The sequence below is a fragment of the Phacochoerus africanus genome, chromosome 1 (assembly GCF_016906955.1).
Source record: "Phacochoerus africanus isolate WHEZ1 chromosome 1, ROS_Pafr_v1, whole genome shotgun sequence".
In the NCBI taxonomy this organism is placed as follows: domain Eukaryota; kingdom Metazoa; phylum Chordata; class Mammalia; order Artiodactyla; family Suidae; genus Phacochoerus; species Phacochoerus africanus.
In genome coordinates, this window is record NC_062544.1 from 94,216,347 (window position 1) to 94,232,162 (window position 15,816).

Below are 15,816 nucleotides of genomic sequence, written 5' to 3' on the forward strand. Positions count from 1 at the left end.
TCCATATGACCCTGCAATCCCACTCTTGGGCATCTATCCGGACAAAACTCTACTTGAAAGAGACACATGCACTCGCATGTTCATTGCAGCCCTATTCACAATAGCCAGGACATGGAAACAACCCAAATGTCTATCAACAGATGATTGGATTCGGAAGAAGTGGTATATATACACAATGGAATACTACTCGGCTATAAAAAAGAATGACATAATGCCATTTGTAGCAACATGGATGGAACTAGAGAATCTCATACTGAGTGAAATGAGCCAGAAAGTCAAAGACAAATACCATATGATATCACTTATAACTGGAATCTAATATCCAGCACAAGAAAAGAAAATCATGGACTTGGAAAATAGTCTTGTGGCTGCCTGATGGGAGAGGGAGGGAGTGGGAGGGATCGGGAGCTGGGGGTTATCAGACACAACTTAGAATAGATTTACAAGGTGATCCTGCTGAGTAGCATTGAGAACTGTGTCTAGATACTCATATTGCAACAGAACAAAGGGTGGGGGAAAAATGTATACATGTAAGGATAACTTGATCCCATTGCTGTACAGTGGGGGAAAAAAAAAAGGTCAGCCTTGTTTATTGTGAAGGGAGGTGGCTCCTTGTTCAAAAGCTAGAAAGTGGGGACTCTTGAAAAGTTAACTTCATTGCTGGGAGGGCTCTCCACACACCTGTGCTTCCCTTCTCTGGGCCTAACCTTCTCTTAACGGCTTGGTCTTGTCCTGGGAGAATGCTGATTCAGTGACTGTGGTAGTTTAAGAAAATACTATTTTAGCAAAAGAACACATCTATCAGGTGAGAGTTGCTTGGGCCTAAAGTTGCTCTTGAAAGAAGCCATCCATTTGCTCATTTTTGCTAATTCTTACTCTCTTCTTGCATAAGTGCCATTTGTAAGGTCTAAAAGAGTCAGGTAGAAACATTTTGCTCCCTTTCTGGTCAGTAAGTCAACCGTATGCATTTCAAAATGCCTTCAAATAAATAATCTCTCTCTTCTTACCAAGATGTGACCTCTGAATACCATTTTTTTCTACACCATTTGAGAAAGAACTTTACGGTTCAAACATTCACCCTGTGGCTTGGTTTATTTCTTCATAGTGGCTTCCACCACAATGAAAAGTTGTGCCCCCCAGGCATGTGCCTTCTGTACAATTAAAACACATGTTCATTCCACAGTGAAAAGAGATTTAGGGGAAAAAAATGTCATGCAGGCTCAAATTAAGCTGAAATAGAAATAAAAAGTTTCCCAGTTTAAACAAACATGATCATAACCTTTGGATTTCACTTGTAAATTTCACATTTGGATATATTTGGTCGAAAGCTAAAACTGAAATTTTTCATTACTGTATTTGCATCTATTATTTTAAATTACAGTATATTTATAATTATTAATTTGACTTAAAGACAAGGATTCATTGGCAATTTTCAAAGGCATTAGTTAAAGGGAATCTGGATTTAATTTAAGTATTAAACATATTGAAATAATAGGACGGGTTCACATTAGGAGATTTTTCCGTATTGTAGAAAAGGTGATTGTTTCAACTACTGTAAGTATGTTGAACTAAATTCAATTTGATCATACTCAAAGTATTTCAATGTAAATAAAGATAGAAGTAAATAAAAAGCATAATCTCAGCTTTCACATTATTAATTCTGAAATAGAATGAAAATGCTCTTTAAGTAGTTGGAAGCACAGATCTGATATGGCAATAATTTCTTGACATGACACCAGTTAAAAGAAGCCAGTAGAAGAGATTTCAGCCCAGTAAGAATCTAGAGAATTTTCATCATAAATCATCCCTGTACAGGAATGGGGCACTGTTTTGGCATTCCGCGTTCTCCTTTCTAGAGACGTCTCAATGAATAAAGAAGAAATTTATATTTTATTATATAGCTTATTTTCATTTCAAATTCTCAAACAATAAAAATTTAAAAGCAATGAAGGTAATTTTAGGTCGGAGGGACTAGAATATGGAATATTGCATCTTTTTCATAGATTCTATGACTCTTCAAAGTGCTCTATAAACACTATTAGTTTGATTAGCAGCAAAGCATCAGTCTAATCAAAACCTCCCTCCTCCCCCATACATATATACATATACACATACATGGGTACATTCTATTGGTCTAACTTAAATAGGACAATTTGACAGTTATTCCCAGAGGCTGTGCAAGGTTAAAAATACTGTCTACACTGTGTCACAGTTCAAAACCACTATCACCCAAAGTGGTTAAGAGAAAACCAATCCTTTCATTAAGACAAAAAAAAACTGTAAAAAATTCAATTACATATTCTGAATTTCTTTAAGATTAAAACAACTGAGGGACACAGTCAATCACCCAATATATTACTGTTCTGAGTCCTATAATTTTCTTTTATCTAAAACTATTTTTTATACATGGAAGGCTAGGTGCTTTTAAACACAGTTTCAGCGATCCTAAGTATAAAATATTCCCTTGAAAAATATGTTTTGTTCTGTTTCGAACTTGGAGGAAAGTTCTGGGAGGAGTCGGTTTTCTCCTCACAGATGAATTTTGCAGCATTTTCTCCCAGGAGCACACCAAGACCCCTGTCATCCCTTATATAAAGCATCTCAAGGTTGGGGCTTCTAGCACCAGACCCCCAGAAGCAGGTCCTGCAGAAACTGTGGCACATTGGTCTTTTCTCTTCAACACGCTTTCAGCAGCCCCCCATCCATGGGCATCTTGCAGGGGTGGCTGAAGTCCAGACCTTGAACTTTACTGGGAAAATCAAGTCCATTCAAAATCCAGCTCTTTCATCTTTTGGTTGGGTGATTCTTGGTCCCCCATGGATAGGAGTGATACCTAGAAGATGCAGAAGTGAAAAGAGTCCTCTGTAGTCTCAAATATTTTAGTTCATCCATCCCATTCAATTTCAAAAGCAGTAGCTTGGGTATATAAGCAAAATCACAAGGAATAAGAGGTGATTCTAAACATAATGGAATGGTGAGATTTTTAGAAAGCTGCCTTGTGCTAAAGTTCAGTGCTAACATTTTCTCAAATTATAAACAATAGGAACTAATATCCCTATATGGTGGAAAAATTAATAGCCATCCAAAGTAGCTTATATATTAAATGCCTCTTTTACATGTTCATGAGTTAACTAGAAGAGAAAGCAATGCGAGTGGATTCAATATAGATTTCATATTTCATTGCTACAAAATAAAGTATTAATGTGTACCCCTAAGTCTATAAGGATGACATGCTTGTCATCTATTCACTCACAAAACTCAACAATTTTACTCTCACAAACAACAGTGATAAAATTAAGTCATGCTAGGCTGTATCCTTTTGGTAAGGAAGCTAAACATGTGTAAAATTTAATTAATCATACAGCCCTGCAAATGACCACAAATAGAGCCCACTTGGGGCTAGCCCAGTGTGTTTTGACCTTATTTCATTTTTTTCCACACTCTCGACTCAGTCCTACTCCCCATCCCAAATCCCTCATTTGGGTTAGGGCTCCTTGTTGCTATTTCTGTTGCCACTTTCTTTAACTAATGCGGCATTTTGTGCCTGAGATACTCTTCCTACCAACTGCCCAAGCAGTCTCATCATTATTTAAACAGTTCTAGGTATCTTCCCCAAAGATAGCTAATGTCTAGATAATGGCCTTATCCTGATACTTACTAGTTTGAGAGCAGCTTTCTCTATCCCTAACTAAACTCTATGATCTAAGCTGAAAATGTTTTATGTCTGGGCTGAAAGCTTTAGTTTCTGTCTGGATGCTTTGTAGATGAACTGGCAGTCAGAAATTATAAACTTGAATAAAATAGGACTTATGTAATTCTCTCTGCATGGCAATTAATCAAGATCATTTAATAATATTTTGCAATGATGGCAATTAAGATGATGTTGATGATAAGAATAAGAGCAGATCTGGTAGACACTGGTGGAGGAGTTAAAACAATGTTTACTATTTCTAACCATACTGCTAGGGCAGATTTTCTCAACTTATGTTCCAAGTAAAAAGAAGAATCACCAGAATAAATAAGATCAACAGACTTCTTTCCTACAGTACATCTCAAAGTCTTCAATATAGCAATGTACACCAACATTTTCCAAAAATGGAAAAATGCACATTCAGAGTCTCCCAAACATATTTGGTCATGGAAGTTTATTTTTCAGGAAACATCTATTAACACCTTTGATAATATAGATTATTTATAAAACCTATTTGGGAAAATATGCTCTACTGACTCCATGTACTGAATCTAAATACCCCTACATGTGCTGTGATTTTAGCACCTTCCATCCTTTGTGGAAAAATCATGACTCTCACAGCTGATCTGATTTATATTTGGAATTATGTGTATTTCCTGCTTGGGAAGTATTAGATACTTCTGTGTGGAGCCTGACTTATTTCTTGGAAATTAATTGGGAACATCGGTAAACAAGAAATGACGTTAAGCACAACCAAGAGTTATTTTTACCAGTAAACTGTGAAAACTCTCTCTCCCAATGATATAGTCTATCATTTCCATTCAAAATTTAAAAAGGAGGAGCATGTTATACAGATTTTTAAATGGACAATTCATTTTAATTGGGAGCATTTTAAGAAAATCTGATGTCATTTCCATTACATATTGCTTTAATTTGATCATTTAAATCATATCTTCATATTCTATTCACAATTCTGGATACAATGATAAATAATTTCCCCCTTTATTAGTCATCTTATTGTCTATTTAAGAAAATCTGTGATGTCTTTTAATATAGAAATGTTGAAATATAGGTCTTTGAAAGTAGAAGTAATATTTGATTTTTTTAATTTAATAATAGTAGAATTGAAAAGAACAACCATAAATTTCAAAATAACACTAAAACTATTATTTCCAAAAAAGGAAAAATAAGAACTCTTATAAAAGCTTCCCTAAGTTCCTTACACATGTTTTTTAAATGATATTTAGCTGGTTTTCTGCAAATATATGAAGATATTCATTGTTCATGATCCTGCATCTCTGAGAAAATGCAGATTGAAAAAATAAGCATGACTTTTTTCCCATTATGAGCCAAGGGCAATTGAAAAATAAGATGCTGAGAGTCAATAACAGAGACATTCACAGACATTCATACTGTCCACGGGAGGCTGGTTGTACTCAGTTCAAGAGAAGAAAAATCCCCCCAAGAGATGGTGGGAGAAGAGTGATTATGGGGATGATAATTTCTATTAACAATATAGCTTAATTTCCTTGAAGTTATAAATCACAGTAGTATTTTAGAAATACATTATCAAGCCAAAAGAGCAAGTAGTTGAATAATCTTATGTGTGATTCATAAGAATAACTCATTGAAACACAAGGGGAAAAAAAGGCTAGAGACTGAACTAACCTCCAAAAAGAAGCTAATTTCCATAATGACCTTAACAGAATGTTCTTGAGCCCTCTTTCTCTTGCCAGGGCTAACAATTATCTTTGAGGAAGACTTCTAGAAAAATTTAAATAGTGGTCACCAGGTAGCTTCATCAGCTAGACAGGAAGGCCGTTGCTTCAGGCAGAGAAGTCCACTTTGGGAGAACAAACTCTAGGGGACATGCCTTCTAAAGCAAATGTAGCCATATAGGATGTGTAAGTGGTTGCTTGTGGTCAATCTGATGATTCTATCATGAGTGGGTCCTTGAAAAAGCCAAGAGGTAACTCATGGACAGCAGACACTCTCAGCACTCACATTCCCCCATTCAAACCACTTGAAGCATGGTGGCCTGATTCCCAATCGTCAGCACCTGCATTCATTTTCCTGAGGGTTTCTCTGGCCTCTAGAATCTTCTTTGTCCACCCTTACAGAAGGCCAGAAATGCCAGGGAATTAACATCCCCTGATGAAAAAAAAAGGCCCCAAACAATGACCAATGGAAATTGGAGACAAATATCCCAGCCTCTCAGCCCCTGAATGGGAGAACCGAGGTACCTGTTTTCCACTGGCTCTCAGATCCCACAGTGGGATCAGCACCAGCCATCACAGTGGTAACTTGCTTGAAAAGGAAACCTTTATTGAATTATTTCTTCAACCCCCTACCAGAATTTCCTGGGATTGCCTCTCAAATAAACTGTCTTTGTGCCTCAAACTATGTCCACCAGTAAAATCGCAGGAATCCAGAATGGAATGAAATTGACAAAATAAAGCATATTTTTAGAGCACCAGGGATGATTACTTTAGAAGATAACTGGCAGGAGTTCCTGCTGTGGCTTGGTGGTAACGAACCCAACCAGTATTCATGAGGAGGAGGGTTTGATCCTTGGCCTCGCTCAGTGGGTTAAGGATCTGGCATTGCTGTGGCTGTGGTGTAGGTCGCAGAAATGGCTTGGATTTGGTGTTGATGTGGCTGTGGTGTAGGCCGGTGGCTACTGCTCCAATTTGACCCCTTGCCTGGGAACCTCCATATGCCGCAGCTGCAGGCCTAAAAAGCAAAAAAAATTAAAATTAAAAAAAAAAAGAAGATAACACACAGCCCCGTAAACTGAAGTTTCTTATGTAGGGCAAGCAAATGCAACACCTAAGAAGAAGTCCTTTCCCCACAAACATATCTTAAATTCACCAGAGGTGATTCTTTATTTAGCTGCATCTTCCCTGTTGCTTTATGAATAGTGGGTAGATTTGAGTCATGGGAATCTGAGTTTACAGCTCTTCCAAAATGGGACAAATGATTAATTTAAAAAAATGTAAAAATACTTTTCCACTTCATTATGTTCATTTATTTGAGTAAATAACTACTAAGCGATAACCTTTCTTTTACAACCAAGAATACAGCAGCTGCATGCATACAAAACATGGGCGGCAAAACCAAAGGTGAGGAGAAAACCTCTAGAATCAAGGCTAGAGAAATCAGATTTAAGGTCCATATAAATCGAATTTTCACATTTCTAGATCTCACCTGTTAGAAGTAAAATTGTAATAACCACTTTCCTCTAGGACTTCTTCAATCACAGTCTAAAGGTGAAAAATATTAGGTTAGTATTGAATTAAAAGCAACAAAATAAAACCATTCGGAACCACTGAAGACACCTTACCTGCATCTGTTCATATGTTATCCCCTCCTCCAAATCAAAGCTGGAGGGTAGACCTGAAACAGATAAAGGATGGAAAGTCTGACATGTGGTTCACATTTTCTTAAAGGTTTTTGGCAATTATGAGTCACGTGTAGTGAAAACATGCCAGTCTCTTAGTGAGGGAGATGAGTACTTGCAAACACATTCCAACTTGTCTTGGCTTTAAACACTCAGACAACTCTGCTTCTCTTCCTTTAATAGCTGGTTGCTTTGGGGGCAGCCATCAAAAAATAATACATAAGATTTAAGGGCATTGTTCTTAGTATAGACTGGCCAATTAAGTCAGGGGTGTGTGTGTATGTCTGTTTAGGACAGGTGACAAGTGATCCTAAACACAAACTGACAGGCAAAGGAAAGGTTAAGAAACTTTCCCTAATCCACAAGGCAAGAAGGATAGAAAGAAAATCAATTCTTAGAGGGAGGCAGAAATAGCCAGTGAAAGACAACATAGATCTGACCCTTTCCTATGGCTGCCAGGAGGGAAATAAAATGCATTTAAAGTCAGAAGACAAGGAGCTCCCACTGTGGCTCAGCAGAAATGAAGCTAACTAGTAACCCTGAGGATATGGGTTCGATCTCTGGCCTCGCTCTGGGGGTTAAGGATCCAGCGTTGCCATGAGCTGTGGTGTAGGTCACAGACGCGGCTTGGATCCCACGTGGATGTGGCTGTAGCTGTAGCTGTGATGCAGGCCAGCAGCTACAGCTCTGATTTGACCCCTACCCTAGGAACTACCATATGCCACCAGTGCGGCCCTAAAAATACCAAAAAAAAAAAAAAAGAGAGAGAAGCAGATGACCAGACTTGTTTCACTGTTTGGTCTACCCCAGTACCACCCAAAGCAATGCTGACCAGGTTCCACTCAAGTCAGTCAAGCCTGAGGAGTTCCCTGCCATGTAGGAGAGAGAAAAGTGTAAGCTGAAGCTTGAGGATGTCAGTTCTGATGGTTTGTTTTTAATCTCAGCTTAAAGGTATTGCCCTAAGTGCTCCCTGGCTCTGCTGTCTTTGCTTTTGCCCAGCCTGCTCAGACAAGGAACGTGCCTAGTCTGCTCTGGGGTGGGGTATCCATCTACTTGAAGAACCTGTCAACCCCACCTCAGACCTCTGAGAACTTCTCTCAGAGCACTTCACTCAGCAGAGCTGCTGTAGGAAGAAGTCTGGCCTGTGGGATGCTTGTAAAAGCAAATGACATACTTCGCTTAGTATGATCATCTCCTGACCCATCCATGCAATGAAATGGCATCATTTCATTCTTTTTTATGGCTGAGTAATATTACCCCATCATACTAAGTGAAGAAAATGAGAAAGACAAATATATGATATCACTTAACATATGAATCTAAAAATTATACAAATGAACTGATTTACAAAACAGAAGCAGACTCACAGACATAGAAAACAAATTTATGGTTACCAAAGGGGAGGGATAAATTAGGAGTTTGGGGTTAACATATCAACATTACTATATATAAAACAAATAAACAATAAGGATTTACTGTATAGCACAGGGAACTAACTCAATATTGTATAAGGTATAATGGAAAAGAATCTGAAAAAGAATATGTGTGTGTGTGTGTATCTGAATCACTGTGCTACACACCTGAAACTAACATAATATTGAAAATCAACTACAGTTCAACTAAAAATAGATAAAAACAAATGCCTTTAGATAGCAGTTTATCTTGATTTTACAGATTTCTCAGGGACTATTTTAAGTGAAACTCTGCTTCCCCAGGTTAGCCTTATCCCAGAAGTCCAAGACTTAGGGAAGGTTTGCTAATTAATGCATGAATTGATTTGCCTAAATTAGGTGACAACAGGAGCACAACAGAGCCGAGTACTTTTTTTGGATGAGGAGACGGCAAGTCTTCATTTAGCCATAAATACTTCACGTCTATCCACCCCACTGAGGGTTATACATATAATTTACAGGGACTCAAAAAATTATTTAGGAATTCTGTAATCTCAGAGTAGCCCGAAGATCTATGCTGACAGTAAAATGGCATAAGAAGAGTTGCATTATGCTGAGTCCCTACTATTGGCTATGTATTATTATTATTATTATTATTATTATTATTTGTCTTTTTGCCTTTTCTTGGGCTGCTCCCGCGGCATGTGGAGGTTCCCAGGCTAGGGGTTGAATTGGAGCTGTAGCTGCCGGCCTACACTAGAGCCACAGCAACACAGGATCCGAGCCACATCTGCAACCTACACCACAGCTCACGGCAACGCCGGGTCCTTAACCCACTGAGCAAGGCCAGGGATCGAACCCTCAACCTCATGGTTCCTAGTTGGATTCGTTAACCACTGCGCCACGATGGGAACTCCTATGCATTATTTTTTTATGGCCGCACCTTCGGCATATGGAAGTTCCTGGACCAGGGGCTGAATCCCAGCTGGAGACTGCACTGGGTTGGGGATCCAACCTGCACCTCCACAGTGGCCTGAGCTGCTGTGGTCAGGTTCTTAATCCATTGTGCCACAGCAGGAACTCCTAAACCTTTTTCATATATTACACATATTTTCATATATTACACTGATCCTTGCTGTAATCCTAAAATGCAGGTACCATTTTTATCCCCATTTCACAGGCAAGAAAACTAGAGTTCAGTGAGTCCAAATAAGTTACTCCAGGTCAGCTACTAAGTAGCTGAGCAGAGATTTGAATCTAGGCATCCAGGTTTATGGAATATGCACCTTTAATTCCTATGTTACATTGCCTCCCTATGTAAAATGTTTGCAAAGAAAGAAACAAACTAAAATATGTCTGATGTGGATTCTTCAGGTAAGTTTCAAATTTTCTATTTTATTCAAACTCCTCATTTCTGCCTTTCATCTTCCTGCATGCTTCTGGGCATTGGATTTCCCATCATCAGATAAGAAGAAATAAAAGGAAGTACAATTTACCCACACAGATTCTGTTTGCTTATGGTATTAATAAATGCCCAAGGAAGCTTACAAGTGGGTAAAATAAATCTCAGGGAATTCCTAGATTCCTACTCTATGTTCCTTCCAACACCAGAGGTAATCAAAATAAGCTCTACTTTCATTTTTTCTTGTTTTTTTTAGAGCCACACCCATGGCATATAGAGGTTCCCAGGCTAGGGGTCCAATCAGAGCTATAGCCGCCAGCCTACACCACAGCCACAGCAACGACAGATCCAAGTCACATATTTAACCTACACCACAGCTCACGGCAACGCCGGATCCTTAACCCAGTGAGCAAGGCCAGTAATTGAACCCTCATCCTCATGGATCCTAGTCGGATTAATTTCTGCTAAGCTACGACGGGTACTCCTCTATTTTCATTTTATATTGAAGATAACCTTCCCAGGACAGCCGCTGATCCAATCTCTTTCTTTGTGAGCCAGATTGCCTGTGTTGAAGACCGTTACCTGTTGGGTCACTGGGGGACAGGCTGTGGTCCCCTGATGCACGATGTAATAAATGGTAATCTGCTGTGAAAAAGTTGGGCTCAATTGGTTCTGGAGATCCCTGAGATAACTGAAACAGAGAAAGCAAAACTGTGTCTTATTTTACATTCAGAGTCAAATGACACGCAACGTCTGTGTGTATCTCTGCACAGAAAAGTTAGTGCTCCTCAGTCATCAAGGCCTCAAATCCAGGTAAAGACTCATCCTCTCCCTTTCAGAAGAACTAAATTGGAGGCAGGCAAATTACAGTGAAATCACATAGACAATTCCCTGGTCATATGAGAAAAATACTCTATAACTTTATAGCTTTATGAGAACAAAATGTAAAATGGATAGAAAAATAATGGCAGGGGCTGGAGTATCCAAATGTTATTTTTATCAGGTATAGGGGGAATAAACTCCCATTATTCAATAGAATGTTATTTTTTAGCCCATACCATTATCCTTTTTCATGTATCTGCTTTGAACAAAGCCTTCTTGTTTGACCAAGACAAACACATTTCTTGATAACATTTTTCTAAATTACTATTAATTAATTTTTATCACTAAACATTAATTCCCAACCTGGTAAAGGAAAGGGAAATTCACTAAATATCAGAATTTTTTTTTTTAATTTTGGTGTTGAAAGCCTTTTTTTTTTTTCCTTCCCCTGTACAGCATGGGGATCAAGTTACTCTTACATGTACACATTTTCCCCCACCCTTTGTTCTGTTGCAATATGAGTATCTAGACACAGTTCTCAATGCTACTCAGCAGGATCACCTTGTAAATCTATTCTAAGTTGTATCTGATAACCCCCAGCTCCCGATCCCTCCCACTCCCTCCCTCTCCCTAAATACCAGAATTTATTCAAGTTCTGACTGTTCAGGCCCTTCTATAAAGCTGAATTTTTTTAAATGGGATTTTCAAAATCCTTATATCTTTCATTCCAACCAGCACTCGGGCTGCCCAAGTTTTTGTGCCTGTGTAATACAATATACTTTTATTTTTATTTTTACTTTTCATTTATTTTTTTAATCATTTATTTATATATATATTTTTTTCTACTGTACAGCATGGTGACCCAGTTACACATACATGTATACATTCTTTTTTCTCACATTACGTGTTTCATTATAAGTGACTATCAGTGTTCCCAGTGCTACACAGCAGGATCCCATTGCTAATCCATCCCGAAGACTACATTCTGCATCTATTTACCCCAAGCTCCCAGTTCCTCCCACTCCCTCCACTTCCCCCTTGGCAACCACAAGTCTATTCTCAAAGTCTGTGATTTTCTTTTCTTTGGAAAGGTTCCTTTGTGCCATATATTAGATTCCAGATATAAGTGATATCATATGGTATTTGTCTTTCTTTTCTGACTTACTTCACTCAGGATGAGAGTCTCTAGTTCCATCCATGTTGCTGCAAAAGGCATTATTTTGTTCTTTTTATGGCCAAGTAGTATTCCATTGTGTATATATACCACATTTTCCTAATCCAATCATCTATCAGTGGACATTTGGGTTGATTCCATGTCTTGGCTATTGTGAATAGTGCTGCAATGAACATGCAGGTGGATGTGTCTTTTTTAAGTAGAGTTTTGTCCGGATATATGCCCAAGAGTGGGATTGCTGGGTCATATGGTAGTTCTATATATAGTTTTCTAAGATACCTCCATACTATTCATTTATTTTTTTCTGGCCACATCCATAGCACATGGAAGTTCCCAGGCCAGGAACCAAATCCAAGCTGTAACTGCAACTAGAACCTCAACTGTAGTAGTGCCAGATCCTTTAACCTTCTGCATCGAGCTGGGCATCAAACCCATGCCTCCACAGTGACCTGAGCCACCATAGTCAAATTCTTAACCCACGGTGCCATAGTGGGAACTCCAACAATATACTTTTAAAATGTCAATTCATATTAATAAATCAGAAACAAAAGGCACAATTTAGACTATGCAACAGCAGTTACCTTGGATTCACATATTCAGTTCAAGAATTAAAATATATCACCGTTCAATTACTTGAAGGAACTGTCAGTTCACAAATATGTCCACACTTTGAGCCAACAATCCCACCCTTGGGTATATACATACCAGAGAAAAGAATACTTCTGTTCACCACAAGGCATATACAAGTATGTTCATAGCACCTTTATTCACAATAGTCAAAAACTGGAAAAACCCAAATGTCCACAGACAGGGGCCAGATAGATATACTGTGGTGTGTTTATCCGACAGGATTCTGCCAAACATGACACAGAACACACTCTGGATATGCACAGCAAGATAGGGAAATGCTGAACAAAAGAAGCCAGACACAACAGGACACACATTGCACAACTTCATTTATACATATTTTCACAACCAGGAAAAAACTAACCAATGGTGACAGAGATCAGGACAAGGATTACTACATTGTAGCAAGTGTAGGGTTGACCAGAAAAAGGCAGGCAAGAGCCTTCATCTGGACGGGAAATGTTCTATGTATCCATGTAGGTGGAGGTCACATGGGTGAACACATATGAAAAAGCTCATGGACCTGTATATGCACTTCACTGTATGCAGTATGCATTGTATACCTTAATACAAACACTTTGGTATTAAAAATCAATAATTATTCCATCATTGTGCTTTGGATACTATAAATACAAATCATTTCTGAGTTTTCCAGTCTCCGTGTTGCCAACAAATGCTAGTAGAAAAACACATGAATCCATCCTTTTGTTATTCTTAAAAATTTATTTTCCTTACTTTAGTGACAGGTGATAAAATTAATAATCCATCTGTAAAATGACAAGACAGTAAGATTGTAAACAAAGTATAATACAGATAGATTTAATGGTCACTCATTTAATAACTTTCTCATCAGTGCTGTTATTAGGGAACAGAGGCAGCCTTAAACACTCTGAATTTCTCATATCTAAGCTAGTAGATTGTTCCAGTTAGCTTCTTAATCTTGTAATTCAGAAAATGATTTCCTGGTGTTACCTTCTAAATGACTTCAGATGGATTGTTCTTCATATGGTTGAGCATGGAGTATTCGGCTGCCTAAAATGCTCATGCCAAATATTTCTTAGAAAGCTAAAGTCAACTTAATTATAAGGTCAATGTCCTAAAATCCTAATGATTTCACAGACAGGAAGATATTTAAAGTTTCAAAGTAAAATATGTGAATTGTGACCTGGAGAGGTCAGGAGAGTCATTTTAAGATGATAAGGACAAGTCAGACAAGTCCTATTCATTGATTCAAACCTTGAAGAGGAGTGTTTGAGTTTCCAGTGCCTGTGTCATACTAGCAGTCCCCCTTAGCCTAAGAACTGTGAACCCTCAGAGGAATGGGGCCATGGAAGAAGCCAAGGACTAAAATTCCTTAGTTTTGTGTTTGAGCCCCAGATACATTTGTTTTTATTCTAGGAAATTTCCAGAACTTCTTTTTGCAGCTCAGTTTTTTGACATGTATATTCTTTTGGCAAATCTTTTTTGCCTCATGCTATCCATTGTGACTGAGCAGGTTTTGTAAATCAGAGACCTTTTGATCTTCATACACTGATGATCTATCCAGATTATTAGCACCATGCTGGGCACCATGGAGGACAGAGAAATGATCTGGCCTCTGTGAGACTTGCAACTCAGCTGGGAAAATAGGCTAAGTGTACTCTGAAACAATGGGCAATGCATGGAATAATGAAGTGTGAAATGAGATGGTAAGATCTGAACTTAGACAAAGAAAGATGCTTCATGAAAAGCAGCTTGATTTTCAGAAGCTCTGTAGAAGAAATAATGGAGCTGAACCTCAAACACTGGTTTGGGGTTGGATGCAAGGGGGCCAAGTGGACATTCTGGGTGAGAGGAACTTGAGGGCAAAGGCTAGGCATTGCATATTAATTGCAAAGTACTACAGTGCTATGACATCAGTCCATGTTATGGAGGTATGAGAACATAGGTTGAAGAGAGGAAGGTAAGTGCTATTCATTAATTCAGGTGGTATTTTTTAAAATAAACTATTGTGTTCTATGCACAGATCCAACAATGAAAACAACTAATAGTGGCCAAATACTGTATGCTTGGAGCTTAACGCCTAATTAGAGAGAACTATGTCTGTGAAATATCCACCTATATACATATAAAATTGCAACTTGGCCAAATGCATCGAAGGCCAAGCCCATGGTTCTAGGAGGTCACAGACAGATTTAAGTAAGGAAAGGCTTTCCTGGAAAAAAAAAATGATGCCTATGCTGAGAGGTGAAACCATGAGAACTAGTGAGTAAAGGAAGGAAAGTGAAGACCATCAAAATCAGAGGAAAGAGCATGTGCAGACTTAGGAGAAGTTGCATGGTAGATGGGCCCTGCTGCCAGTGTGGAGACAGCAAAGGGCAGGGTGGTATAAGGGAAGGGTTGAGAGAGGGGCAGGGGTTGCAGCAGACAGGGATACAAACGCCACGATGAGGAACTTGGGATTTTGTCCTAAGAGCCCCTGGAACGATGTTCTGTTTGTGTGTTTGTGACACATGATTAGATTTCTATTTTGAAAAGATCACCCTGGATGCAATATACTCAATAGTTTGAGTGGGGCTGGGACCTCATGTGAGTGCAGGCAGTGGCTGGACCCAGAGTTGGATGGTGAGGCGGGAAACTGGAAGAAAGTTTCAGGAACTCTAACAAGTCTGGCAAAATGGACTGGAGAATAAGGAGATCAGCAAAGAGGAGTGACATTAATGCAAGAGAGGGGTGCTGAGAGATTGGACCAGCTGGTCACCAAAAGGAAAGAATGGCTTTGGAAACCAAATATTCTTACTTAACAGCAGCAGCACCCATGGCTCTTGATGGAGTGAGTACTTAAGACATTCTATACCCGATCTTAGCCAAAAGGCCAAGAAGCAATTTTACTACATTCCCGATACATCTGATGTTCTATCTGGTTCATATAACTACCCTCTAAGGTAGGCATCTTCCCCATTTTACAGAAGAAGAAACTGAGAAGTAAAGTAATTTGCTCAAGGAGCATGGCTGGAAAGTGGCAGAACAAGGGCTGGAACCCAGAGCTACAACATCAAAGGTCAAACAAAACCACCTCCACTATGAAGACTCCCCAGGAGTTAATGACTTAGGAGAGGCAAGAGATAAAGTGTAACAGCTGAAAGTGACTGGACTGCAAGGTTTGAACACTGAGCAGAAGGAAAACTCATGCTTCCAGTGATATTTGGTGGAGACAAAGGAAGGAAAAAGTGAGTCCCATTCTGGACATACCACATGGCAAGGTAAATGTTGGACATACGAGTGGTACAACAGAGCCTTTCAAAGCAGTGGCCTCTCAGGCTGACTGAG

General features: G+C 38.9%; 1 protein-coding gene across 3 annotated transcripts in view; it reads right to left on the reverse strand.

Moving 5' to 3' along the window:
- Positions 1-1,646: 1,646 nt before the first annotated feature.
- NEK10 (NIMA related kinase 10) overlaps positions 1,647-15,816 on the reverse strand; it is a 179,817-nt gene continuing 165,647 nt past the window's right edge. For all 3 annotated transcript variants that reach the window (XM_047769255.1, XM_047769253.1, XM_047769248.1), the window contains 4 exons: positions 10,467-10,575; positions 7,035-7,087; positions 6,899-6,954; positions 1,647-2,833 (listed from right to left, as the gene is read on the reverse strand). In XM_047769255.1, the coding sequence (XP_047625211.1) occupies positions 2,785-2,833; positions 6,899-6,954; positions 7,035-7,087; positions 10,467-10,575 (267 nt within the window). In that variant the 3' untranslated portion in view covers positions 1,647-2,784. The remainder of the gene's footprint in view (positions 2,834-6,898; positions 6,955-7,034; positions 7,088-10,466; positions 10,576-15,816) is intronic.